Source organism: Solanum lycopersicum, chromosome 11, assembly GCF_036512215.1.
Source record: "Solanum lycopersicum chromosome 11, SLM_r2.1".
NCBI lineage: Eukaryota > Viridiplantae > Streptophyta > Magnoliopsida > Solanales > Solanaceae > Solanum > Solanum lycopersicum.
Window position 1 is genome coordinate 1864548 of NC_090810.1, and position 26747 is coordinate 1891294.

The following is a 26747-nucleotide window of genomic DNA, read 5'->3' on the forward strand; positions in this document are numbered from 1 at the left end:
TTGTATATAATTTCTCAATTTCTCATTTTATACAATTCAATTTTGCCTTTCTCGCTTTCTTGTTTTATACAATTCAAATTGTATACAATTTCTCTCTTTCTCGTTTCATACAATTCGCTTCAATTGTATGTGTATAGCAAATTATATATATAAGTTTGCTATGGAGCGCAATTATGCAAATTTTACTATAAAATACAAATATAAATTTTATATTTGTTATATATGAAAGTTGCCCTATATTTATTCATTATGCCGATAAATTAAATTAACAACTTCAAGAAGTAAATAGCGCCTCATATCAAAGACTTTGTTATTTTCAAGAAAAATTATACCAAAAGTAAAATAAAGAAAAAATAATTAATTTTATCTTAAACTTCAAAATCGATAAAATAATTTTATTATTTCAGATAATTTTAAATAGAGGGAGTATCTACATTGTCTATCTATTATGCTTCATTTAATGTTGCCAAGCATTGTCTTAAAACCCATGAAAAAGGCAGAATGATAGTGTTTGTTGGTATGTCAAACTCAAAGGAAGGTACTTTTAATCATGGTAAGGTACAATGATACTATATCAAAAATATTTTTTAACGATAATTAATTAATAATATAATTTAATTATCTATAAATATTTTTTAAGTTTATAATAATATTCGATTCATTGACAATTAATGAATAATAATAAATATTTAACACTTTTTATTAATATTTATAAACGCTCTATTATGCAAGGGCATCACTCTAATGAAATTGTTAAGAGGCATTATTTTTGGTTTTGTTGCACCACTCTTCTCTTTGAAATGGAGAGCCACTTGGAGTAAGGAGATTAATGATAATGTTACATATTATATGTTGATTAGATCAATTATGTTACCTCGTATGAAGTAAAGTATTTGTCGATCAGTCAAGAACTTGCATTTTCAAAGAATTGAGGATAACGATAATAAGAACATTAAAGAGAGATATAATCAGGATTCAGGAACGAAGTTATTCAAGACAACATGTGAGTGACCTTCATAATAAAGAAGATACGGAAAATGAGACATGGTTCAAACATATAAAGAAAGATATAATCAGGATTCAGGAACGAAGTTATTCAAGACAACATGTGAGTAACCTTCATAGTAAAGAAGATACGGAAAACGAGACTGAGATGGTTTAAACATATAAAGACAAATACAGATATATTCTACTAAATTTGTCTATTTTTATTTGTCATGTTGAGCTTTTCAAAAGTTAATTTTGATTAATTTTCAAAGTTAAATTATATTACATTAATTCGATATTTTAAACAAAAAATTTAGATATTCAAAAACTATACTATAAACTGCAATTTTGCATATCAATATGATAAAAAAAACAAATTTTAAAATATTAGTCAAACTTTTTATAAATAATAGCAAACGGAGAGAGTAATAAAATGGTACAAGGAGAGATAGAAGTAGGACACAAAAAGTCTCGGGGACAGAGACACGACACAAGTGTAATTCGCTATAAGTCAAGATAGAAAAATAAGAAGATAGAAGAATAGAGCAAAATATTAACAGGTAATCGAATATTGTCTAGTTCCGATATCAACATTATTATTATCACCCTCCTACCATAATCCAATGTCACTACTACTTTTTACCATAATAATATACATAAATATTACAAATTTTTTTTCCTAGTTATCACTATTCCCCCTTCTCCTCAATTGAAGAAAAAGAAGAAGCAGCAGAAGAATAACAAGTAATTGAATCACAATTAGAAGGTGTAAATCCAATAAGTAAATCAACAAAAGCACCAATAATAAAACCATGATTATTTTTTCCATTCATCTTCAAATACCATTGTAATAATTCTTGTAAAGATTCCCAATCTTTAATCTCATGTGTGTCCACCATTTCTTCCATTGATTTCTTAAAATCCAAATATGGATCCTCTGATTCCAACGCCAATGCCACACTTTCCTTAAATGGCAATTCTTCATCAACATCTTCTTCAATTTCTTTTAGTTTCTCCTGACTCTGACTTTGACTCTGATCCTGATCCCGACTCTGACTCTGACTCTGATCCTGGTGTTCTAAGATTGATGAGCTAGTACAATTTGGCTCAAAGAACAGTCTTTCGGAGCGAACCCCTTTAATGATTAACTCCATTAATGGTTCCCCTGTTTCTTCAGACTCTGTGGAAAAACTTGCTGATTCTGAAGAATTTGTGAACCAAGATTCTGGTGTGGTTTCAATTTCAACAACCCCATGATGATGATGATCAGTGTTTGAAGGGTCTAAAAAGATGGAATTTATAGTCTTGAAAATGTGGTTTGCTCTAAAAGATTGAGTCTTGGAATGAGTACAAGAAGGCCATTGCCATGAACCAAGATTCATTTTCTTGCCCATAAAAAAATGGTTCTTTTTTTTAAAAAAAGAAATCCAACTTTTTGGGATACAAAAAAGTTGTGATTTTTTTGTTTTCAAGAAATCCAACTTTTTGGGGATGTTTGTATTGGTATTTTGGGATATACAAAAAAAAAAAAAAGTTGTAATTTTTTTTTTCAAGAATTCCAACTTTTTGGGGTTGTTTGTAATGGTATTTGGGATATACAAAAAAAAAGTTGTAATTTTTTTTTTCAAGAATTCCAAGTTTTTGGGGTTGTTTCTAATGGTTTTTAAGGTACAAAAAAGTTGTGTGTTTTTTTTTCCTTCAAAATTCCAACTTTTTGAGGTAGTTTCTAATGGTTATTGGGATACAAAGAATTTTTTTGGGGATAGTTTGTATATTCTAGTGATTTTTTTGGGATTTCAAAAAGTTTGTGATTTTTTTTTTTTTTTGGTTGGTATTAATGGTGATAATAAAAAGGAATAGGGAGAGATATAAAGAGAGAGAGGTGAGAGGAAGGTGGAGAGGAAATGGGAGGGTGGTGGTTAGGTCTATTTCATGTGTGTTATTTAATTGTAAGTAATGTTTTTTTTTAAAAAAATAAAATAAAATAAGAATTTAATGGTTTTAATAAATGCACTATCACGAAAATATGAAGATAGCAATAGTGCAATTGATTGGAATTGAAAGTTATATAACAAAAAAAAATTCATAGTAATATTTTTTCGGTTTCTAAATAAGTGATGTTCTTAGCTTGGACGTACTCTCTAAGAAATTACTTATCAGTAAAATCTCAAAAAAATATTTCAGAAGAGAAAAGTGAATAGATCGAAAGTAGGATAAAATATATGTATATCGTAATTTTTCAGACTTTACTTATTAAATTAAGTGGATATATTATTATTATTATTATAACTTTTGAAGAGGTGTGCATAAGAGAAATGTTACAATTATTTTTTAATTATCAAGTATGCTTAGCCAAAAAAATGCAGCCTCATAATAATTTAATGTCTTAATCTTATCATTGATAAGTTCTTATAATAATGTTAGCTACAGAATTTCATGATAAGATATGTTCCTTCAAGCTAAATCATATATGTAATAAATAATAATAAAAATAGATTTCTAATTTTTTTTTTCTTATTTTTGGTCCTTTGTGCTTTCTAAGAACCAACATTATTTGCATAATTCATTTGTTGTTATTAAACATTTAGGGTCATCTTACTTTTTGTCATGCATAATATAGATTTGTTTCTATATACAATTTTTTTTACACTAAAAAAGCTATCAATTTTATTTATCTTTTAAAATTTAAGAAAATTTACCATCGCGTTGTATGATCACTCTCATATTCATATATATATATATATATATATATATAATATTCAAACTTCAATTAATAACTAAATATTTTAATTTTGAAGTATACACATTCAAACATGACATTTTATAAAATGATCGTTATGACCTTCAAAATTTATATGATATAATAATAGTGTATATTCACGAAATATGATAAGAATGAATTTAAATATTTAAATTAATATATATTTTCAAAATTAAAATATTTACTTATCGGCTAACATTATGATATAATTTTTAATACATCAAACATTATTAAAGAAATCAGAAATTCAGAGAAAAGGACATCAAAATGTTGATATTCAAAATTATATAGTAAAGTTATAATAGTATAATTTGCTTCTATTTTTTACCTTTCCATTTATTTGCAATGAATTTATTATTATTATTATCATTTATAAGGCTCCTCATATACTCACTGTTTTTTCTTACTTTTATTTCTCTGCAACCGCTAATAATTTATGTTATAGTTTTTTCTCTTTTTAATTTTAAAATATAATATAAAGTAGTGTACAACCATGAAATAACACTACGATACTTCAAATACTGAAGTGACACTTCAAAGTTTAAATTTCCGTAAATTTAGATATAGAAGCTTTAAGAAAATTTTAAAAATTATTAAAGAATATAAAAATATTATAAAATGTTATAATCAACAATTTAGAATAATTAAAAGGTATATAAAGTAATTTTAATCAATAAAAAAAGTTGATTGACTTTTAACATTCCAAATGTCTTGTGTTAATCAGCACTGAGGAAATAATAATATTAATTTTGAAAAATTATATCATTAGTAAATTATTTTTATTTCTAATTATATTCTACATTAACGGGTAAAACTCTCCCTAATAAAAGCAAGTATGTACCCCGGAGGATTTAAACTATACTCCACATTGTTTGTTCTACTATTTTTTCAATTCATTTCAAAAAGAATATACTTTTTATTTACAATTCTTTAATTTCTATTTTTTCATGATATATATAAAATGATGAATTAAATAATATTTTTATTCTAAATGTCTTTAGTAAAGACACTTGAATATTTTTTTTTAAAAAAAGGCAAACAATTATCATCTTCCTATTTATTCTAAAAAAAATTAAAAATTATTTTTTTAAATTTCGTGTTAAATTAAAATTGGAAAAATAATTATCACCTTCCTCTTTACTGTGTACTATCATTAGAAAAGACACTTGAGTATATATACTGTAGCAAATAAAGAGAAACATCTTTCAACAAATAATTACACACACAAAAACTCACACATTAAATATTTTCATTTTTCTGTTAAAAACTTGGCTTAATACATAGTCAATAATTTGTGAGTAAATTTTAAGTAGACATAATTTGAATTACAATTAATTTTTCGAGCATCTAAGCACATAATAAAGTGTTTCTATTAAATATACTTTTAATTTCAATTTTAAAAATAAATTGTGTATATTCACAAGTATTGTATATTATGTAAATAAGCTAAGGATTTAAAATATGTTATTTTAATTTTAATTATATATATGCATTAGTTCAATAAGCAACAAAGCATTAGACTTATTTCAATTGAATTTGATGCGTATAACCAAAAAAGACATATTTATCATGGTTATCTTAACTTCTTAACGGACTCTTTAGAAGACATAATTTTTTAAATCAAAATTTGAATTCAAGATTTCTAAGAGAAATGCTTAATTATGTTCTTAATTAAAACAGGTGACATATCATTTCGAGTGTTTAAATAAAATTTATCGAGAAACTTAAAAAATTTGTCTATCTATTTAACCAAAAAATATTTGAAGTGTAGCTTAATGAAAGACAAGAAGGGGTCATCATTATGAGCTATATATCATGCATGCATGCATGCAATATAATTATGATTAAAAACTCTGATAAAAGGTTGTCATAACTCATATATATAATTGAAGAAATTGGACCATAGCCTAATAATAGTGAATCAACAATTTTTTTGCTTCATAAAACATAGAGGACATTTCTTTTAACTAGTGGACAAAACACATGTGTTCTATCTCCATCTATATATAATTACTCAAGAGGAAGAATTTATAATGTTTCAAAATTACTCTTTTAAAAAATATTTTTGTAATTTTTTTTTCTCAAATAAGTGAGATTTGATATAGATAAAATGTTTATAGTGTTACTAATATTTATCAAATAAAAATGCCCCCTATCTTAACTGGATCACGACTCATAGAATCTATTCCTACTTGGAGGTTGAGCTAGACCACCACAACTGGGTGAGCCTTCGCTTTTTGGATCGTCTTCTGCCCTGTTCATATCGATCTATTCCCCACCCAGGAGCTACTTTACCATATTCCGAATTCAATGGTTTTAATAAATCTCCTACTGCAGTTCGTCTTGGACCAGATCTAGAACTGTTCTCAACAGTTTGTGTAGCCATAAATCCTGTCCACGGGATTTTACTCTGGGGAAGCTCATTCCTTGGACAAGTCGAAGGCAATAAAATATGAAAAAGAAATATATTTTTCATGATAGGCCCGAATGGCCCCTTCTCATTATGAGAATGTATATAACCCTATTCCGGCCTGGTCCGGTATGGAATGAACTTATAATCATGGAATCACCTTCCCCCACCTTTTTTTTTATCAGATCAGTACTCACTCTCCTTTTCTTCTGTATGAATCGATATTATTCCATTCCAAATCCTTCCCGATAAGACGGGAAATTTATCTTTTTTCTGACTTTTAAATATGTAAGACCTTGTCCTCTTTCTTTTCGATATCAAGATAATTGACGAAGATAATGCTTTGAACATTTTCGCTGTGAAATCGAAAGATAAATATAATAAACCTTCTATGTGGATACCCCCTTTTACTCTCAATAATGCTTAAGGTTCTATACATTCTTTATTCAATTCATTTATATCTTTTTATTTTTAGTTTTTAGGTTTCCTTTCCTCTCCAAGCCAATCGATCGCCTTCTAGCTAGCATTTGTTTTAGACTGATTAAAATGAAAAGTATGTCGATCATATAATTAATTGAAATTAAAAGTAATTTTTAATTCAACAATAGCATATCGAATATAATATCACAAATAAAATTAGTAAAAGGCAAATGAAAAATAATTCCATAAGATATAACACATAATTAATACACATGCCACATCCTCTTGTTATCATGATAAATTTTTTTGAACGTACAAGTTTAAGAATTATATATATATTCATAAAAAACTATCTAAGTACAAAGTTCCAACAATATTAGGCTATTTTATTAATCTAGTCTCAATTATTTTTAAATTATCAAGAAATTTCTTCTGATACTTCCCTCGTGTGATTAATTAGAAAATTTTGTTTAGGAATATTGAGATTCTTATCTTCATAATCTTAATTAATTTTTTTTTAAAAAAAATATTTTCTCAAGTGGCAAAAAAAAAGTATGTATATGAATTGTTTTGTCCCCTCTCTACCACTCCTCATGACTAGTAGGTGAGGTACATAATGATATATTGACCTTAATTCTATGATTAGAGTTCAATTATATTTACCTTTAATTTGCTCTAATTGTTCTCATAATTACTTTCAATTAATTAAAATGATAAATTTTGATTATGGTCTTTGTAGAATTGAATAAGTATATTTAGCCTTCAATTAATTGAGATGCGGTGTGTACTTTTGATCCATTTAATTTATTCGTAAATAATCACAAATTTTATGAATTATTATAAATCCTTAGTGCTGTGCTTGCCCCGACCGATACAACCATTCATTACCGTGAACCAGCCCCTCTTCAATATAGGCAGGTCTTTCTTTAGAACAGATTCATTCCAGAACAGAAAACCAAATTGAGAATCAGAATCGCGCTTGAAGCCTATCGCTAGAACGAACAGCACACCAGCGACCAGACTTGCTACGCTAGTAGGGCTTCTATCACATATTGCATAGACATTTACTATGTAAAATTTGTATTATTACTTTATATTAAAGGTAATAAACTTTTAAAAATAGTTCAAATATATCATATTTTCTAGCTATAGACACCATCATAAAGAACATATTTTAATTATTACTAGAAGGTTAATTACATTAGCCATATAAGATCAAAGAAACAGTTCAGTGCACTAAGTATTCTGTACTGACACACGTTAAGGGGTGTGACGTAGGCCATCTATCTTGATGCAAGCATCGACTGTTTTCATGGCTTGAATATGTGATCCCATAAATCACACAGAGATAACTTTACTGTTACTTCAAAACTTCCCTTTAATAATATCACAATTCACAAGGACCAAAATAAGAATTTACTAATACCTGGGGATTAAAAGTGTCATTATCCTAACTTTTAATTAATTAATAAAAAGATTTTGAAATACGTGAATGACCAAATTCAGATAATTATTGGAGGTTTTGAGATATGTTTTTAATAATAAAAGTCAATTAAGGGAGTTGTAACTAATTAATTATCAATTCTTGCATTACTTAGCATGTTTTAGGATAGTGATAAATAATTATGGGACATTTTTTTATTCCTAATTACTAATTAAGTCTGAAATATTCAGGTCAATATTATGCTGCTATTATCCAAATATATTTTTTTTCGAAAATATTTCACGTTTTATAAAACTAAGGAACATTCAATTTAGAGGAAAGTTCTTAAATAGCTTTATTTATTTAATTAGGAAATGTAACAAGATTTAGATTTTCAAAACATAGTGAAATACATTATATTTATATCTAACAAAAAAATAACTCATATGATTTCATTTTAAATGGAAGTAATCGCTAACAAAGGTGTAATCTTTTTTTTATAATCACATAATATATATATACGAAATACTTAAATATGATCCCAAGCATTTCTATATATATAAAATTAGAATTAAGAATAGGAGTTATCTCACTTTAGTACATACATGCTATATGTAATTTAAATTTTCAAATATTTATGTAACAGATTACTACGTGTCAAGAAAAAGAAAAAAAAGGTTTTTTACGAAAAGAAAACAGTTTTATATCTTTTTCATAAGAAATTTTATTTTTTTACATATAAGATATCTTTATTGTTTTTCACATGAAAGATGACAAAATTATTTTCTTCTATTCAAATCGTAAAAGGCCAAGTGATCTCGTTTCATCTATTCAAAACCTCAACAATTAGCACTTAAACTATACTTTTACTATTTCCATTTATTGTTTTTTTGGTCTCATTTCTTTTGTATAAGCATCTATTTGTTTCATCAAGATTCTTATCCTCTTCCTTTTTCATCTTTTACATTTTAGATAGTATTGTTTGCATAGTTAAATGGAATATATTACAATTCCTTTTTTTTTTCTTAAAATTTAGGGAACATAAATTATTACATCATCTTTTTTTAGAATATAATAAAATCCAACAAAGAATTTCCAAATTTCTTGTAACAAATTCTATGCTACTTAGTGTCTAGTACACCATATTTTGATGGTACAAACATGCCTCAAACAAAGCAAATTTTAGTACTACCATATGTTTGTGGTTTCTAGAATTTTATTCGTTTCAATTTATGTAGCATTGTTTGATTGGACATAAAATATAAAAAATAGAAAAAGACTTTTAAAATTTATGATCTAATATAAAAAAAAATTGTGTGATAATAATCAAGTATCGTGCAACTAAGGGTGAAACTTAACATTCAATAGAGTGGGTGAAAATCACGAGAGATTAGAGTTTAAATCTTAGCAAAGGCAAAAAAGTTAAGTGCTAAATAAGACACCAATCAGAGATAAAAGTTAAATTGAAGTTCAAACGTTTTTCATTAAGACGTAAGAATTCAAGGGTAAGGGCAAGATGACTTTTTGCCGCGATTCACCATTTCAAAAGGAGAATTTAGTGTCTTTCTGGTTCGTAATGGAAGTAATCGTCTCTAGGACACCACCGTTGTAAAAAAAAAAAAAAAAACTCAACCAAGGGAAAAAAACAAAAAAAAAAACATAATATACATTTCAGGTTAAAGACACATGATTTTCTGTTGGCTATAATTTCTCCAAGATATCTGGAAAAAAGTAAAGACATTTACAACAAGAATAGATTGAATTTTGCAATCTTGATCAGACAACATGAAGACACAACTAGTGTCAAAATTTCATCTAACATCTAACACCTCTTTTCTGTATTTTCTACACAAAAACAGCTCAACCTAATACATCTAAACAGATGGAGAGCGTGGCAACCGAATTTCATCAAGCTACGCAGGGGCATTTGTATCATCGTCACTGTCAGTCTCATAGAAAGGACCATCATCGTAATCATCGTTGTCTGACCCTTCAGTATTCCCAGTGTTATTTGAAGCTGCATTAGGATTTCTGTGGGAATTCCAATCAGGAGGGAAGGTCTTCTGAAGTGCTTCGGTTAAATTACCTCCGGTCCTCTCAATCTTCCGCAAGCATCTTGACCAATGAACTGCAGTTCCCATATCAACAGTCAATCCAGACTCCACCATCTCTTCACAAACATGGTGGATCCCCTCTATAATGTAATATTCAGCAACTGTGGCCCTTGACAACAGCGACGTCATTAAACAATGATAGACGGCTTTATCTGGCTTCAAACCAGATCGCTTCATCTCTTCAAAGCATTTTAGAGCCTTTTCAGGAAGTGAAGCCCGTGCCCAACCGTGTATGAGAGTGGTGTACGTTTTAACATTAGGTTTAACCCCAATCCTTTTCATCTCTAGAATTGTGTTTGTCGCTTTCTGAAACGAAAAGAGAACTGATTGTAGTCATTTGGATATTTGGGAAAATAAAGAGCATACATTCTTTTGCCAATAAAAGCTACCACTATGCAGAGCATATGATTAAGAGTCAAAGCAACTAGAAGCATTAGTAGAACCACGAAGTTGGAAACTTAAAACACTACATGGGTCAAACATATTTCACATAGTATTCAAAAAATTCGAGGATGTTCATAGGAAGTGCTTGAAAACCCCAAAAAGTCTAAAGCACATCATTACTGAAAGTTAAACGTATATAAGAGTACAGAAAGCAACAAACTAGATTAACATATCCATTTGCAGGCATTTTGACTAAGCTGAATTAGCAAATATAAAAGCATCTAAACTTTATAATGTCATCAAATGGATACCTGCATGTCTCCAGCTTTACAACAAGCATTTACGAAAGAAGTATAGGTATGGATGTCAGGTTGAACCCCTTCTTGCCTCATTTGTTGCATCAGGTCAGCAGCCTCCCAAACATCACCTCTTCGAGCCCATCTGCACAGAGAACATAGCAAATATGACCGGATACAGGATAAGAAGATAGCCGGAGGCAAAATACCATCAAATAGAAGGTTTATATAACTGTTAAAAGCGATGTGCTAATCAACATTTTCTTCCTTCATCCCGTCACCAAAAGGTCCACAGTCAAATGAAAGTTATGATCCTGTAAAATAGTTTGCAAGCAGATACAACCAAATATGTAGACTCCATACCCGTCAATTAATATGTTGTATACGTAGGTGTTCCTCGGGATGTTTTTGGCACTCATTTCTTTTGTCACTGCCAAAGCACTTTGCATCCTGCCTGCTTTACAACATGCCTTGAGTAATGCCTCATATGTATATATGTCAAGCTCCAGACCCTCATCTTTAATTCTTGAAAAATACTCAAAAGCTTTTCCTGTATCGCCAAGAGATGCATAACCATCCATAATGGTTGTATATGTACGTTCATTTGGCCTAATTCCTGCAAGCAACATCTCATCTAAAACTTGCACAGCTTTCTCCATCTGCATCAAGTTAAATATAAAGCAAACAAATGAAAAGGGTCTACAAAAATTAAGTTTGATAGGCCTGATAATTTTCAAACATGGAATTACAGACTCCACTATGAGAGTTGAACCCGTAAGTAAAGGAGTTCAATCACACAGCAAGACCAGGCAAAAGATACTGTAATGCCAAAGGCAATACCAGTCCTAAGCCCTTCTTATCCGCAGAAAGAAAGAGGAAACAGAGATGCTGTATGTGAAGAAAATTGTGATCCTTTAAATCCATCTGGAATTACATCTTACATTGGAAGCCATCTAGGAGTTCACAAGCCATTTATTATTAATAGAACATCAACATTAGCATATTTGGTTAGGGAAATTCAAGTTCGGTTATACAAGATTACCTAACACAAAAGTTGTTGATCCTTAATATCCATATAGCATTTCATGCTGATAATGTCCACAGTTTGCTACATCAACTCCAGATATAGATCAGTTTATTTCTGTCTAAATGGTCAATGAAGGTTTCTCTTCTTTGAAAGGTCACCAATTTTTTGTCATAAGGGCTGTAAAATACTTTCTACTATACGGAAGCAGGAAGAATGCACTCTCAAGTTGTAAATGAGAGTGCATTTTCGTGAAGAATCAGTAATTTGGCACATGAATTCATTTGTTAGGATAGGTAAGTCAGAACTTAGTCTAACTATGCTGGTTTGCTATGCATAACAAAGCCATAAAGCAACATCTTTCCATTTGATTAATTTTACGCCTGATTACTTCTCGGTCAACCCAACCAGAATGACTATGAGAGAATGTTGTTCTTCTATTTTAACTTTTACAGGAAGTGCAGATGAGTGGTGAGGCAGAAGTCCACAAGTTCACCACAAGAATATATTTTCATGTGAATTCTTGGTGGTTTATAATTGGTCATTTAGAAAGTTACTAAAAAAATCAATTATGTTATTAAATCACTGGAACCTGTCAGTCATTACACATACCACATCCAGTACCCTTTATAGAAATGGACAGGTAACACAAATATTTCTTTTTTAAGCGTGTCCAAATGAAAACTAGATTCTGGAACATAGATTTACCTGAAGTTTCTCAACAAGTCCAAGAATTAATGCGTTGAAAGTCTGAACAGTTGGGATGCAGCCACTCCTTCTCATCATATCAAAAACGTCAAGTGCTTTTCTTATTTCTCCAGCTTTAGCAAAGGCGTGTATAATTGGCATAAAAGTCCGTGAAGTAGGTCTATGCCTCTCCTTTTTCATTTCCTCAACTATACGTACAGCACGTTCTATGTTACCCATGCCACAAAATGCTCTGATAATGTTATTATAGAGGACCACATCTGGCTTCAAGCCGTCTCTTATCACATCCTCAAAAATTGCAAATGCATTTGCCCAATCTTTCAAATTAATGAATCCGTTGATCAACATGGAATATGTCTTCATGTTATGCTTTATGCCAGCCAACTTCATCATTTCACTGACCTCAAAAGCTTTGGAGACTTTACCAACCTGCCAGGGTATAAAATTGATATACAAATTTCAAATTGATTAAGAAGTTGTGCAACAACTCATCAGCAATTCAATATATTGCAATTAGCTGGGGCAGATGCAACCTTTTGGTGCGGGGTTCATCCAAACCCAATATTTTTTTTTATTTTTATTTTTTTGATGACAAGGGAAACCCGCAGCCGCTATCCTTTGGGTGCGGACAGGGTAAAACCCAATATTTCGACGTGGAGCATAGATATATATGTGAAAATCTACTGAAATTTCAACATGCACTAGATCTGAAGTTATCTGAACCCATTAATTTTTTTTGTATAATGAGTTCAGGGCTAGAACCTTAAAGGCTGAACCCATCAAGTTTAAATCTTAGATTCACCTCTGGAGATTAATTAGTAGAAATATAGGCCCAAATGAGTAAAGTTTTCATATTGCAGGAATAGAATAGCTTTAGACCATGGAATTAGTAAAATATTTTCTGATAAGTAAGAATAATAAAACATTTAAATTTCAGTGTTGGATTGATACTTAACACTTCGCCAGATGTTGTTCGTCTTTACTTAGTGTTATAAACCAGCAAAGCTGTAAAAGCCAGAGAAAGCAATAGTCTCAAAAATTGAGACTATCAAGATGGCATATTGCACCTGTTATTCCAAGACATGAACAATGTTGAAAGACAGACACCTTTTAAACTTGCTGTATATAAGGAAAGGGATGAATGCAGATAATAAGACCAAGCAATTCAATTTAGTTAAATAACTGACTTGATGCACATGACTCTAGTCTCCAGCACCTTATGGGAACTTGCTGCTTACAGAATTGCTGGAATTTATTGGTTTAAGAATTCCACAAGCTAAGTCAACCATATTATTGGAACTTTTGGTTTTGAGGAGGCAAACTCTGGGGTCTCAAGTAGGAGACCATGGTCATGACTCCTAGTAGAACTAAATTATCCTTTTTGCCCATTGCTACTATTTATATGAACTCTGTTACAGGTATCAGATCAGAATGTCTTACAAAAGATCAAAAAACAAATCAGCATGCTAATGAATGAAAGTTACAAATTCACTGGCAGGAATGACAAAAAGGCACCTTGATAAAGAGATTCATTAAACATCCATAGCTGACAACTGAAGGTGTAAATCCACACTCCTGCAAGAGAAATTACAATACCACATTAGACAATTCAGGAATGCAAATAAAGATTCAAAGAACGCAACTGTTCATGACCATTGCTAGGTCTACTCAGAAGTCCTATTTCATATTCAAAACACTGTCAAAGGTTTTGTATTTTCTCCTTTCAGAACATTGTTCAGAAAGGTGTTTCTTTTTTTAAAAGAAATTATAGTATCCTCCTGTGAAGAGTTCCATACTAAACAGTGACATCATGCATTCATTTTGTAGGTTGATAATTTTTCATACTATTCTATATTGTATATAGTACAGAAAAACATTTGACCAAGCATAAGTTCCAGTCATCTATGCAATTATCCTGAATGATACTTGCCTTAAGTCTATCAAATAAAATGAGACATTTGTCCTCATTTCCTATCGAGGTATAACCATCCATCATGATATGATAGATATCAATTGGAGCATCAATACCCTCTTCTTCCATCTCCCTAACCAACTCTTCAGCTCGGTCCATATTGCATGTTTGGCTGTCAGTTCATTAAAAACCCAAACAGATAACATTAACTTGCAATGATATCCAACAAACATGAATGAAATATCAGGGAGCGTGAAGAGTGAATTTCAGTGAACAGTGGGAATCAGAAAAATGGTTCGCTAGTTTGAAGTTGCATGCATCATATAAGACCATAATGAACTCCAACTTAAAATTGAAAAGCAGAAATGCTAAATATTAATGAAAACATACCAGTTAGCATATATGATGCTGCCATATATAATAGCATTTAAAGTCAGATACCTCTCTTTAGCCTCCTTAAAACATTGCTCTGCAGCTCTTCCACAAAAATGAACAACAATTGAAAGATTAGGAACAAGGTTCTCACTATGTAACTCAAACAGAAGTTGAGATAACTAGTTTCTCCACCAAAAAAAAAAAAAATTGATAGCACAAAAGTAGCTTTAGTGTGAAGACATTGTTTCAGGTATCATGTATTGACCTCAAAGAATTCCAGCATAAAATCAAGACTACATTGTGGGAAGATATCATTGCGTACAATCAGTTTCAATTACTTCAAGAGCTGTCAAGCAACAAAATAATCTAGCAAGCACTCCCACAGTTTGAGACAGGACATCTTATTCCCGCAGGGGGTTGTGTTGGATTATCCCATAATCCATATAGCTATCATAATTATATACACACTACATAAAACCTAGAAATAGGTTATATAATTCTATATTCCAACAAATAACTCAGTAATACAATTATGCACAGTTAATATATCCACACTTGCAATACAGTCAATAAAATTGTTGTTGACTTGCGGTTGAAATTTTAACTTCAAACTTCAGTATTTTGTTTTACATTTCCTAGGTCATTTACTAAACCAAGATGAAAATGAGAGCAATACACTTTCAAACTACACAACCTTATAAAAATCCAATGGAAACACAACCAAAATATCAACACAGACAAAAGCTTTAAAAGAAGAGGTAACCAGAGACGAAGCTGCGTGAATAACAATTAAAGGCAGGTCGATTCCTCACTCTATATTGCCCAGTTTTGCAAATCCATCAACAAGGATGCTGTGAGTCACGAGACTCATTTCAATTCCTTCATCTTTCATTCTCCTCACACAAGATAGTGCTTCTTCCATGTCTCTAGCCACTGCATAAGCATGGATGAGGCTGCAATAACAATACAGAGAATATGGTAAAATTAAAGCTTTTTGAGCAATGAACTTGAAGCCCAACGAGTGAAGTAGTAAAAATTTCCCAGATGCTTTAGCCATACTAAGAGAATGAACACAAACATTTTGAGTATTTAACAGTGAATAAAATATTTCCAACCAACATTGAAGGAAAATTTCCTTTTTCGAGTACGAGAGAGTAAAGAGAAATGAAGGAGGAAGAGTGGGAAATTTCATGGGACAACCACTGGACGAGAAGAAAATTAGATGGAGACACAATGAAGATGGGCAGTTCTAAGTAAATAAAGTTCACAAGTGGAGTCTATTTGAGATGGAAGGAAGTCCCAAGGGTCCATGGGAAGCTACTTGGAAAAGCAGGCACCAACAAAGTAGAAATGTTTTACATGGCTAGTGGTGACAAAAGAATGCCTCACACAATGAGGCACTTCAGAAAAGGAAACTTAAGTAGCCTCTAGATTCCCTTTACGTGTGGGGGCTGCAGAAACTAATAGTCACTTGTTCCTTCATTGTAAGGTAACTAGACAAGTTTGGGCACTTTTTATCTGTTTGGGTAGGGAGGAATGGACAACGTCAGAGCACACTGCAGATTTACTAAGCTGCTAGATAAGAAGAGGTGGGAGTAAGAGTAAAAAATGATGGTAGAGAACATAGCAGCCAGTATTTGGTGGAATATATGGAAGGAGGAAAATGTGAGATTCCTTTAAGGCAGATCTAGTTCCATACAAAAGATAAAAATGGAGCTGTATCACAATTGTATGTTTGGTGTAAAGAGTAATGTAAAGATAGAAGATGAAGTTCAGATAATGGACTTCTTAGGAGTTTTGCAATTAATATTCTCCTTGTAAGCTCATATTTTGGAGGTGGCCAGCGTTAAGGTATGTAGAGGAATACATGTTTCCAGTTTTCAAAAATAAAAATAAAAATGAAGGAGCACAACTATGCAATTAATAAATTAACTCATGTTCAAACCTTGGGAAAAGAGAAAATTTCAGCAAGAATTATGTTAAGAAAACAATGAGAATAAGCGATTATCAAAAAGATTAATAAAGTAAAATAATGTTAAACAACTGTTTGCAACTCCTACGCCTAAACTCCTAATCTATTGCCTAGGCAAGACTCTTAATTGAGGTAAGACTTCTATTCTAGCCGTGATTCCAAATAGGATATGCAAAATGAGGGGAAAAAGTACCAAAATCCAGAAAAACTACAAAATAGCAGAAAGTAGAAGAAGCCTAGACAGTTACTTATCGACCAAATTCCACCAGGATCATGGTCAATTGTCCTAAGCAATAGATAAGAAAAGGAAGCGGGCAATGAGCACTGGCTTCAGGAAAAGGGAAAGGGAAAGAATGTCAAGAATGGATGGAGAAAAATACATTGGCTTTGAACATATCTACTCACTAGTGTAGGGAGTAATTTCCGACAATATTTTGCTTAACAAAGGACTAATTAAAACATAAACAACAGTTTGGCAGGGGAACTTACTTGGTATACACATGAACTGTTGGCTCTATCCCTCGAGCACGCATCTTTTCAAAGGTTTCACGTGCACGATGCATGTCACCACGCCGTCCATAATAGTTCACCATTAAACCAAACTCTTTCCTGGATGGCTACAAAAAGAAGGTATCACTTCCTCTGAAAGAATATGATCAAGATCTCTGCAGAAGCATGTTGTACTTTACCCACTTCGAGTATAAATTAGCTAATTACCTGTCAACCGAAGTAAAATCCATTGTTTCATAGAAGAAGCTTATGAGACTCAAATAGATATAGAATATAGCAAGAATATACATGACCTTCTATTTGATAATCACATTGTGGTTGTGGATAAGCAATAAAAAGAGCAAGTGGATAATCACAACTTGCACTAATGAGACTCATATTTTTTGCAATATTAAAACTTGTATCCTCATATAAAATACTCTTCCTATAAAAGGGAGTCCAGAATATTAGCCACCATTTTACTAACAATATTGTTCTGTACAACATTCAAATGTTTCAAGAACATAAATTCATTTACATAAAATGGGCCAGAGGTACATCATTTTGATGGACAAGCTACAGCTTATGAAAGAAAATTGATTCCCTTCATTTTGTAGCCTAATAATGGTAGCACTATTAGCATGTCAGGACTCAAAAGGAAATTTTGGCCTAAATTCCAAGTCTCTGGGGTATAAAGAAAAGAGTCAATCAATTCAAAATAACCAAGTAGATAACCATGCACTGCATATGAAACATGTTCACAGCCTATATCACTTTTGATGGATCTAGTTTAAGCTTTGCTAAGACGATCAAGACTATCAATTACTCATTAGTAAAAAGTAAAATCACATTAGTATGCAAAAGTAAGCACCAAAACTATAGTTATAAGAACAAATCCCATACTACATACTTAGAATTCCAATTCCTTATCTTCCTTCATTGTTTTGCTCCAATCTTACTGGAATTACACTTCAAGGAGCTATGAGCAATGCAAGAAAAGTATATTGCGGGAAACTCAATAAACATGATACCTTCTTGATTCTCTCGAAAGCTTGCACAACGGCCTGCCAATTCTCTGGCTCTGTATCTAAAACCTTTCTGAAACTATTTCTTGAGCCTTCCCTCTCCTCATGCCACTTGGACCTATACTCCACATCATCTTCCCCTTCCACCCACCTCCTCCTTTCCTCGGTTTTCGCCTTCATTCTCCTCCCATCATCCAATTTAACAGTCAACACCCTCCCGTGAAACTCAACCCCATCAAACTCAACAGCCTTCATTGCTGCCTTTTCTGCAGTTGAGCCTCCATATATCACAAACCCAAATCCCTTATTCATTTCTGTCTCATGATGACCCTTTATCAAAATCACATTCTTGATAGGCCCAAATTGTCTAAAGAACTCAGTAAGCTCCTTCTTCTTAACCCAAATTGGTAAATTCCCAATAAAGACTTTCCCTTTTTCCCTAAATTCACTACTTTTTTGCATTTCTTCAACATCTGAACTGTCTAAATCACTCTCATCTCCTTCAGTGGGGGGACTCGGTGGTGCGGATGGGGGTGGGGGTGGTGAGAGTTTGTTAGATAACCAAAGTTTGTTACTGAGGATTGGTGGTGATGAAGTGTTAGGAGGGGAACTAAGGAGAAGTTTTAAGGGGTTTTTGGAAAATGCGAGATTCTGAGAATGAGTGGTGATATCAGGGGGCTTATTGGTGGTGGGGCGGCGGAGGCTGGTGGAGGTGGTGGGTTTTTCAGGGGAGTCAGAGGATGATTTGAGGGAGAGGATGCAGGTGGTGGAGGGATGATGTTTTCCGGCGAGAATGGAGGTGGCAAAGGGTGGCGGAGATGGAGAGTAGTGTGCGGTGGAAGAGAGGGAGAAGATAATGCTGTCCATTATCATCAACTCCACTGAGAGAGCTCAACACTGTGTTGAGAGTTCATAATGTTAAAATGCTCTCTGGCACTTCAAGGGCAATTTTGGTAATTGATAAAAATACACTTCGCTCGATATTTGATTATCATTCGACTCTGATATTTCGATAACTAATTATCAAATTTCATAATTTCATCTTAATCAATTCAAAATTTAAACCACAAAAAAGTCTGATAAGATAGATTTCTGCGACTTAGATCAGCTAACATAAAAATAATACATTTCACTCAAGGATTGTCTTTGATTTCCAAACTTCTTATGGAGAACAAGTGTTTGTTGTTTGCAAGATCGCTTTGGACTCATAGTTTAATAACATCAAATAGGAATCGAACCTCTTCCAATTCACCTTGCCCCTACTCCTTCCTTGGTTAGTTTAGCTGCAACGGTTTATTTGTGTATTAAAATTTAACACTATACTTTGTATACGATAATATCAGTATATTATTCTTAATTAGAAATCTTGAATTTTTCGAACTAAGAAATAACGTCACCTTTAATATGAAGGATTTTGCCCCTAAAATTAAACTTTTGAACACGAATGCAAATTAATCAGATTTCAAAACGAATTGAATGTTAGGTAAAAAAAAAATCTGAATTTATCTTCTTTTGAAATTATTTGTGCCATTAAAATTCCCCTGAAAAGTAGTTACTAAATTTTCAACACTACAAGTGTAATTACTATGGTTTATCTTCTAAGAAAGAACGAAAATGCACCATGTTAACACTCTCCAGAAGCAAAATGTAATTGGAAATAGATAGAGTGCATTTAGAACCAAAGATTCAATAGTTCACCATCATCTCTCAAAACAAAATAAACCTGAACTTTGGCATAACAATCCTTGAACAAAATTAAGAAGATATATCTAAAACATGTAGTCTACCAAAAACTCGATTTAAATTTGTTCACATCTTATATTGTACTCTCTTAGTATTTCCTGCCAAAACCACCAGCACCGCGACCAAAGGTTGGGAGAGCTGCTACTGCTTGTGGTTCTGCAGCCTGCTTGACAACGCCGGGAAGGTCAGACATGCCAAGAGCTGAAAGCATGTCAAGGGTCTCCTTGTCGACCTCAATCAGATCGGTCTTAATGGCAGACTCATCAGGAACAAAGTCCATACGTCTCTCACGTTCCTCCTCTTGCAATTTCAGGGAGATGCCTCTAACAGGTCCCTTCTGAATACGCTTCATAAGGTGGGTGGAGAACCCAGCAATCTTGTTGCGGAGACGCTTTGAAGGAATAATGGCAACTTCCTCCAATATCTTCTTGTTGGTGTGGAAATCCAAGGTCATCTTGGAGTAGTACCTCTCAATTACCTGTCTGGATGACTTCTTCACAGTCTTGGTACGTACACGACCCATCCTCGCTGAAGCTTCTTAGTATGGAAACCTGTTAAATAGACAAAATAAGAATTACTGAAACAGTCCTTCACAGTAATCCCTTACTGTGGTACTGGATTTTTGTTAGTCGGAACTAATCGAGCACTAATCAATGACTCAATCACAAACAAGTCAAGATTATATACTATAACAATGCACTCCGTTAGGACGTGAATCACTCCAAATACTACTGTTTTGATAAAGATGGTGCAAGAACTCACTCCACCACACTCTCCAAATATTAATTGAAATTATCGACTTCTCTAATACTCCTACCAACTATCGATCACCAGTATATCTGAAGAAAATCGTAGCATATCCACACACAACTAGCTATCCAGAAACAACAAAAGCCTACAGCGTAAACAAGATACTTATACAAGTCAAAATCAAAACCCTGTATTACATCCTCATTCCAGGTGATGCTCTCATGTGAAGCATAGATAGCAAAAACTATCAACGTGGAACATATCAACACCGATCGTTCACTCAAATAAACCAATTCAAACAATAAAAGACCTACCGTAAACTTTCCAATTTCAATTACAGCACACATCATCTTACTTCTTCAGCCTAATAACATGAAACACTAGAACAATGCTACCTAACAGATCTACCTTAAATTTTCAAGTACAAACAAATCTTTTCGATAATAAAAATTACCCAGTGAATCAACTCCAAAATACAATAGTTTATCTTATCTTCTGCAACAAAAGATATAACACAAACAATATGTTCAACTGTTCTAAATTTCTGTATTAAATCATGAATTATCAAACTAATTAACAAAACATCAAACACTACCAAATTAAAACAGCTAGTCACTCAACTATCACTTGCTATCTTAATTCCAGTTTTTCTCAACACAAAACATAACTTTATGAGATAATAACTACTCGTTGAATGACCGTATGAGAGAAAAAATCACAAATGTACCAAACTTCTATATATATTCGATTAGATCCATAAATTAACAGATAAATCATGCAACTAGACTATATTCAAATTACGAATAAACATGCAAATTTGTGATCAATCGATACAGAAAGAAGTGAAATTTGCAGAAAACAAAAAGCTTACTTGGAGAATTGGAGCGGCGGAGGACTCGACTGCGGCAACTGAGAAAATGTAAGCTTTCAATGGAAAAAATATAAGTGAAGGAGATTAGGGTTTTAGTATCACTCAGAAAAAAATGGGCTCATAAAACTTCCTTTTTTTGGCCCAATTGTTTTTTGGGCCGCTTGTATGTCTAACTTTGGGAAAAATCCTATGTACGTATATTGTTAAATTTCATTTAGTTATTATTAACAAAAGAAGGCCCAAAAAAAAAGAAAATAATTGTCACATATAGCAAACGCAAAACTTATATTTGTATATTATGTTATTGTTTGCATAATTGTGTTCCATAGCGAACTTAATATGTATATTTCGCTATACATATATACAAAGAAGCAATTGTATAATCTGTTTCGGTATATATATATATACGAAAAAATCAATTGTATAATTTTTGTTTGTATAAAGCAAGAAAAGAGAGAGACAAAATAAAATTGGGCAGGAGAAGATTTGTATAAAGAGTTTTTCTTTTGTATGTTTGCTAAGCATAAAATATGGGGAAAAAATAGTTCTATTTTCTTAATATGTTAAAAGTGACGAATAAAAATGAATTTATTTTTAACATAATGGCTAAGTAAAAATAAACAGAGAAAGTAACATTTGGATATTTTGGAACTTGGGACATGTCTTTGTCTTTCTAGCGGAGCATTGAAGCTTTCAATTAACTTGATTAGTACTTTGATTCTATTGGATATCTTACTTGAAAATATTTGATCACAAGATACGCATTGTATTTTCATAGTTTGAGGCGTATCGATAAAACATTATCTTTAAAAATATTTCACTTGATATAAGTATATTTCCAAAATTTAATAAACTTATCTCAGATAAAAATTAGAAACACACAACCTAACAAAAATTAAATCCAAGAAAAACCAAACACATCATTAAGATATAAGGGACAGAACCAAAGAAAAGGAGTAGAGATAAAAGGGTGTGTTCGGTACGAAGAAAAATGCTTTGATGGAAAATAAGTGAATTCTTTGCTTATTTTCTTGTGTTCGGTATATAAGCAAAAATATTATCCTAAAAGCAGTGAAGATGAGGCGGGTTGGAGAGTGAAGAGGGCAGAATCAATATGAAATGCCATTCATAAAACCCGTAACCTTTAAGTCCCACAGAGACAACTTTACGGTATGTTACTGATTGGAGGTAAGTCCATTCACATAACTCCTCATCAGATAATGGACTACATTATACAGCCTCTATTCACACTTCAGGAGTAATGTAGTGAATACAGCTTCTCTGAGCTAAAATATAAGCTAAAAGAGCTCAGGAGGTAAATGAGCTGTGCAGCTTCACGAGCGAATAGTATCTCTTTACGTTCATCAACCAGGTTACCTCCACACTCAGTCAGTCCTGTCAAGATATCAGTTCTTGTGTGATCGAACAGTAACAACAGTCCCCTTCTGCTCGGTGAGGAGACCATTAGGTTGAGAGGTAGTATTGTTATGATTCACCTTTCTCAATCTCCAACTTTCCACCTGATACTAATCACGGATCAGCAGCTGCGCAGCAAAGTCACAAAGTACACACTCTTCCATGTTTTTCTCACAAGGACCATAAGATTCTAAATGACTTGGTGATTCCTCTCTTGATTATACTCCTGGATAACTTTCCTTTGGTGACGCTGACTTGCCACTACAGACCCTGTAAAACAGGTTGCTAAATTTGGAGTGTGGAGATTCTAACGTGATTGTTGGCAAGAGAAATGACCGAGCAAGCGTATTCTGGCCCCTGTCTGGATGTCATAAGAATCTAACTTGGTGGTGTTAGAAGATGTAGTTGGTGGCCTTTGCTCATCATATTATGGGAAAGGCACTGCCTGGAGTCCAGGTCCAGCTTGTTTACAAAGTTTGTGATCACATCAGATGCTTAGAGGAAAGTGGTTTTTGACCAGCTTGTTGTTGTAACACCATTATGTTAACATAATAGGTACTCCGTGATGTAATGCCTCTGATTTCTTACACATGTCGAGGTCTACAAGAACCAGATTTTAATTACTTTTTCCACGTTTCTGAATCAAAACACTTGGTTCAGTGAAAGGATCTAAAATCCAAGCAGTTACATTCTTTACCAAAATTCTCCACATGAACATGATCCATTAGTAAAGTGATGAAAACGATTAACATCTCTAACGATGATTTCCCTCCGTGTTACTTTTGAAGCAAACTTCATGAAGGAATGACAGTCCCCGCAGATCCTGAGGTTCTTCATAATTCTTATAGGAGCATTTAAGGGCAAACACATCAATCCATATGTAAAAGCAAGCTTCTCACTATGATGTCTCAGAAACTCATGTTTTCTGCTCACTTCCACATCATGCAGATCGTGTTCGGTTTCACCTTTGTAACCTAACTTCTCCATACCTACCAACAATTCATCCAATCTTGAATAAACCTCTGTAATGCTTGGATGATTTCTTTCCCCGACCATGAACGTGTGAACCTTGTCTTTTATCTGTATCCAACTCTTGCCTCTTTCTTTCTTCGCTTCACTGTCTTTAAGAAGTTTTCTTGTTGATGCAACGTCACCCCACCTTTTCTTGGAAGCATATATGTTTGAAAGCAAGACGTGGTTCCCAGCATTATTAGGCTCGAGCTCGAACAAATGCTTAGCAGCAATTTCAGCCACCTCAACATTTCCACACACCCTGCAAGAGGCCAAGACAGAACCCCACATGGAAGCAGTTGCAGCAAACGGCATAGTTTCTATTAAATCCTTAGCTTCTTCAACCAAACCTTTTCTACCAAGAATGTCAACCATACATGAATAATGATATAAATTGGGAGACAAGTTATGTTCTTTCTTCATCTTGTCAAAATATATCCGCCCCTTGTCAACAAGACCCATATGACTACAAGCAGATAACACAGAGACGTATGTCCTTTCATTCGGGAAAAATCCCGCTAACTGCATTTTCTCAAACAACGTCATAGAATCTAAAGACCGTGCATTTCTAGCAAAGCCAGAAATCATTGAATTCCATATTACATCATTCTTCACCTCAGCATTTGAGAAAACAATATACGCTTCGTCAACACTTCCACATCTTGCATATAAATCCACAAGAGATGAAGCCACATAAACATTGGCACCAAAACCCGTTTTCCATACTATAGCATGCGTTTCGTTCCCTTCTAACAAAGCAGCCATCGCAGCACAAGCAGATATAACCGAAGAAAGAATAAACTGATTATGCTCTATCCCGGACTTTTGTAGCCTATGAAAAAACATTATAGCCTCCTCATATAACTCATTTTGAACATATCCAGCAACCATTGAACTCCAAGTAACCTCATTTCTCTCATTCATAGAATCAAAAACACGAAAAGCATCTTTCATCAACCCACATTTAGCATAAACATCAAGCAAAGCAGTTGACACAAAAACATTAGATTCCGCTGATACCTTAATAGCAAAACCATGCAATTGTTTACTTTCTAAAACAGCAAACTTAGCAGCACAAGCACAAAGAACACCTGAAACAGTAAACCCACTAACCTGACTACCTTCCCTTTGCATTCGAACGAAAAGACGCAAAGCTTCATCTTCATCTCTGCTCTGTATACACGAACCCATTAGAGTGTTCCACGAAACAAGACTTCTCTGAGACATTTCGTCGAACACCTTGCGAGCAAAATCAACAATCCCGCACTTTGCATACATATTGATAAGCATGTTTGTTGTCAATATATCAGCTTCATATCCACATTTTATAATCTGGGTATGCACCGATTTTCCATTCATCGCAGTCCTCTGTTTCGCACATTCTTGTACTGCCCGGTGCAAATATGGTAGAATAATTGAATTTTTGGATTCCCCTTTAACGCTGTGTTCTTCATCGTCGGATTTATGAAGTGTAGCATCGGCGACGGAGGATAAATTTCTCCGGCGAGCATTACAGAGATTGAAAAAATTGTATCTTTGTAAGGCTTTCATTTCATGGCTTTCAGTTCCAAGTGTTTAAACTCATCAATACTTATAAGGGAAGCTATTTTCTATATTTGGTCGCAACTCTAAAAAAAAATTATTACCATTCGATTTGATATGATTTGTGAATAATATAATTCGAAATCTTTACTATATATTTATTATTTTTGGTTTTGATAGTTTACAAAAAGTTATCATTTTAAGTTTAATATAGCTAAATATTGTTAAGTTGAGTGATAAAAATGACCACAAGAGGAATTATTAATGGTAATTGTAGGTCGATAAGAATTGGTGTTTTTAGGTTAAGTGATGTATAGTGAAAATTCAAATTAACTTGTTACTTTAATGGCGTATCTCGATATCGATGCTGAAACTAAAAATTTGTGTTTGATTATAAACTCTGTTGATACGCAAGTTATGATGGACTAATATGTCTTTATGTTATATTCAATGTATCGATGAATTACTTGCAATAATACTAGATCATCGTGATTTAATGACATCTCATCTTAATTTACGTTATTTTTTTCTTTTATAAAAGTCTCTTTATTTATTTAGCTCATGATACATTTTTTATTTAATTATATCATTTCACGTGTGATACCTCTTTTTTACAATTTCAAAGCTACACAAAAACAAATATTCCAAAACATTAGTATGTGAGGTATAACATCTGACTTCATGTTATATATAAGTATATGTCTTATTGAATTAGTCACTAATTATCGTGATTTGACTTTCGTTCGTGGTTTTTCTTTTAAACTTATTTTTTTTTTACCTCTTATTTATCTATATCATTTCATGATACCTCTTCCCTTTATTTCAATCATGATACATCTCTTTTATTTAAAGCTACAAAAAAATATCATGTGACTCATGATAAACTGAAATAATTTCATAGTACGGTCAATCTAGCTACCTTGTTAGATTAATCACAAATAATATCTTATCATTATCACAAGTTCTCTATTGATTAGAACCATAACTTTTTTCGGAAGCTTATTTCGACCTCGATCTCAAGGACATATATGTCATTTGCCTTGCTCGTAAACCAAAATATACATATTTTTGATAAATTAAGTTCTTGGATGCCAAAAATACAAAATAAATTGGA

General features: G+C 32.6%; 4 protein-coding genes across 4 annotated transcripts; all 4 read right to left on the reverse strand.

Moving 5' to 3' along the window:
* Positions 1 to 1528: 1528 nt before the first annotated feature.
* OFP29 (OVATE family protein OFP29) lies at positions 1529 to 3686 on the reverse strand. Its single transcript, XM_004250421.5, has one exon. It carries the CDS (start codon positions 2379 to 2381, stop codon positions 1677 to 1679), a length of 705 nt encoding a protein of 234 aa, XP_004250469.5. The 5' UTR covers positions 2382 to 3686; the 3' UTR covers positions 1529 to 1676.
* A 5957-nt stretch (positions 3687 to 9643) lies between these two features.
* On the reverse strand, positions 9644 to 19274 carry LOC101244922 (pentatricopeptide repeat-containing protein). Its single transcript, XM_004250422.5, is given in 13 exon segments — positions 9644 to 9979; positions 9981 to 10331; positions 10334 to 10372; positions 10374 to 10421; positions 10811 to 10940; positions 11159 to 11454; positions 12528 to 12956; positions 14043 to 14102; positions 14458 to 14611; positions 14830 to 14916; positions 15627 to 15767; positions 17276 to 17403; positions 18307 to 19274. Coding segments are annotated over 13 exon segments (2886 nt in total). The 5' UTR covers positions 19174 to 19274; the 3' UTR covers positions 9644 to 9823.
* Positions 19275 to 19948: 674 nt separating this feature from the next.
* On the reverse strand, positions 19949 to 21827 carry LOC101262068 (small ribosomal subunit protein eS17). The gene is made up of 2 exons (XM_004249901.5): positions 21665 to 21827; positions 19949 to 20594 (listed from the first exon to the last, which is right to left on the reverse strand). The coding sequence occupies exon 2, from the start codon at positions 20564 to 20566 to the stop codon at positions 20132 to 20134; it is 435 nt and encodes a 144-aa protein (XP_004249949.1). The 5' UTR covers positions 20567 to 20594; positions 21665 to 21827; the 3' UTR covers positions 19949 to 20131.
* Positions 21828 to 22639: 812 nt separating this feature from the next.
* On the reverse strand, positions 22640 to 25858 carry LOC101245222 (pentatricopeptide repeat-containing protein). Its single transcript, XM_004250423.5, has one exon. The coding sequence runs from the start codon at positions 25640 to 25642 to the stop codon at positions 23774 to 23776; it is 1869 nt and encodes a 622-aa protein (XP_004250471.2). The 5' UTR covers positions 25643 to 25858; the 3' UTR covers positions 22640 to 23773.
* Between the last annotated feature and the right edge of the window lie 889 nt (positions 25859 to 26747).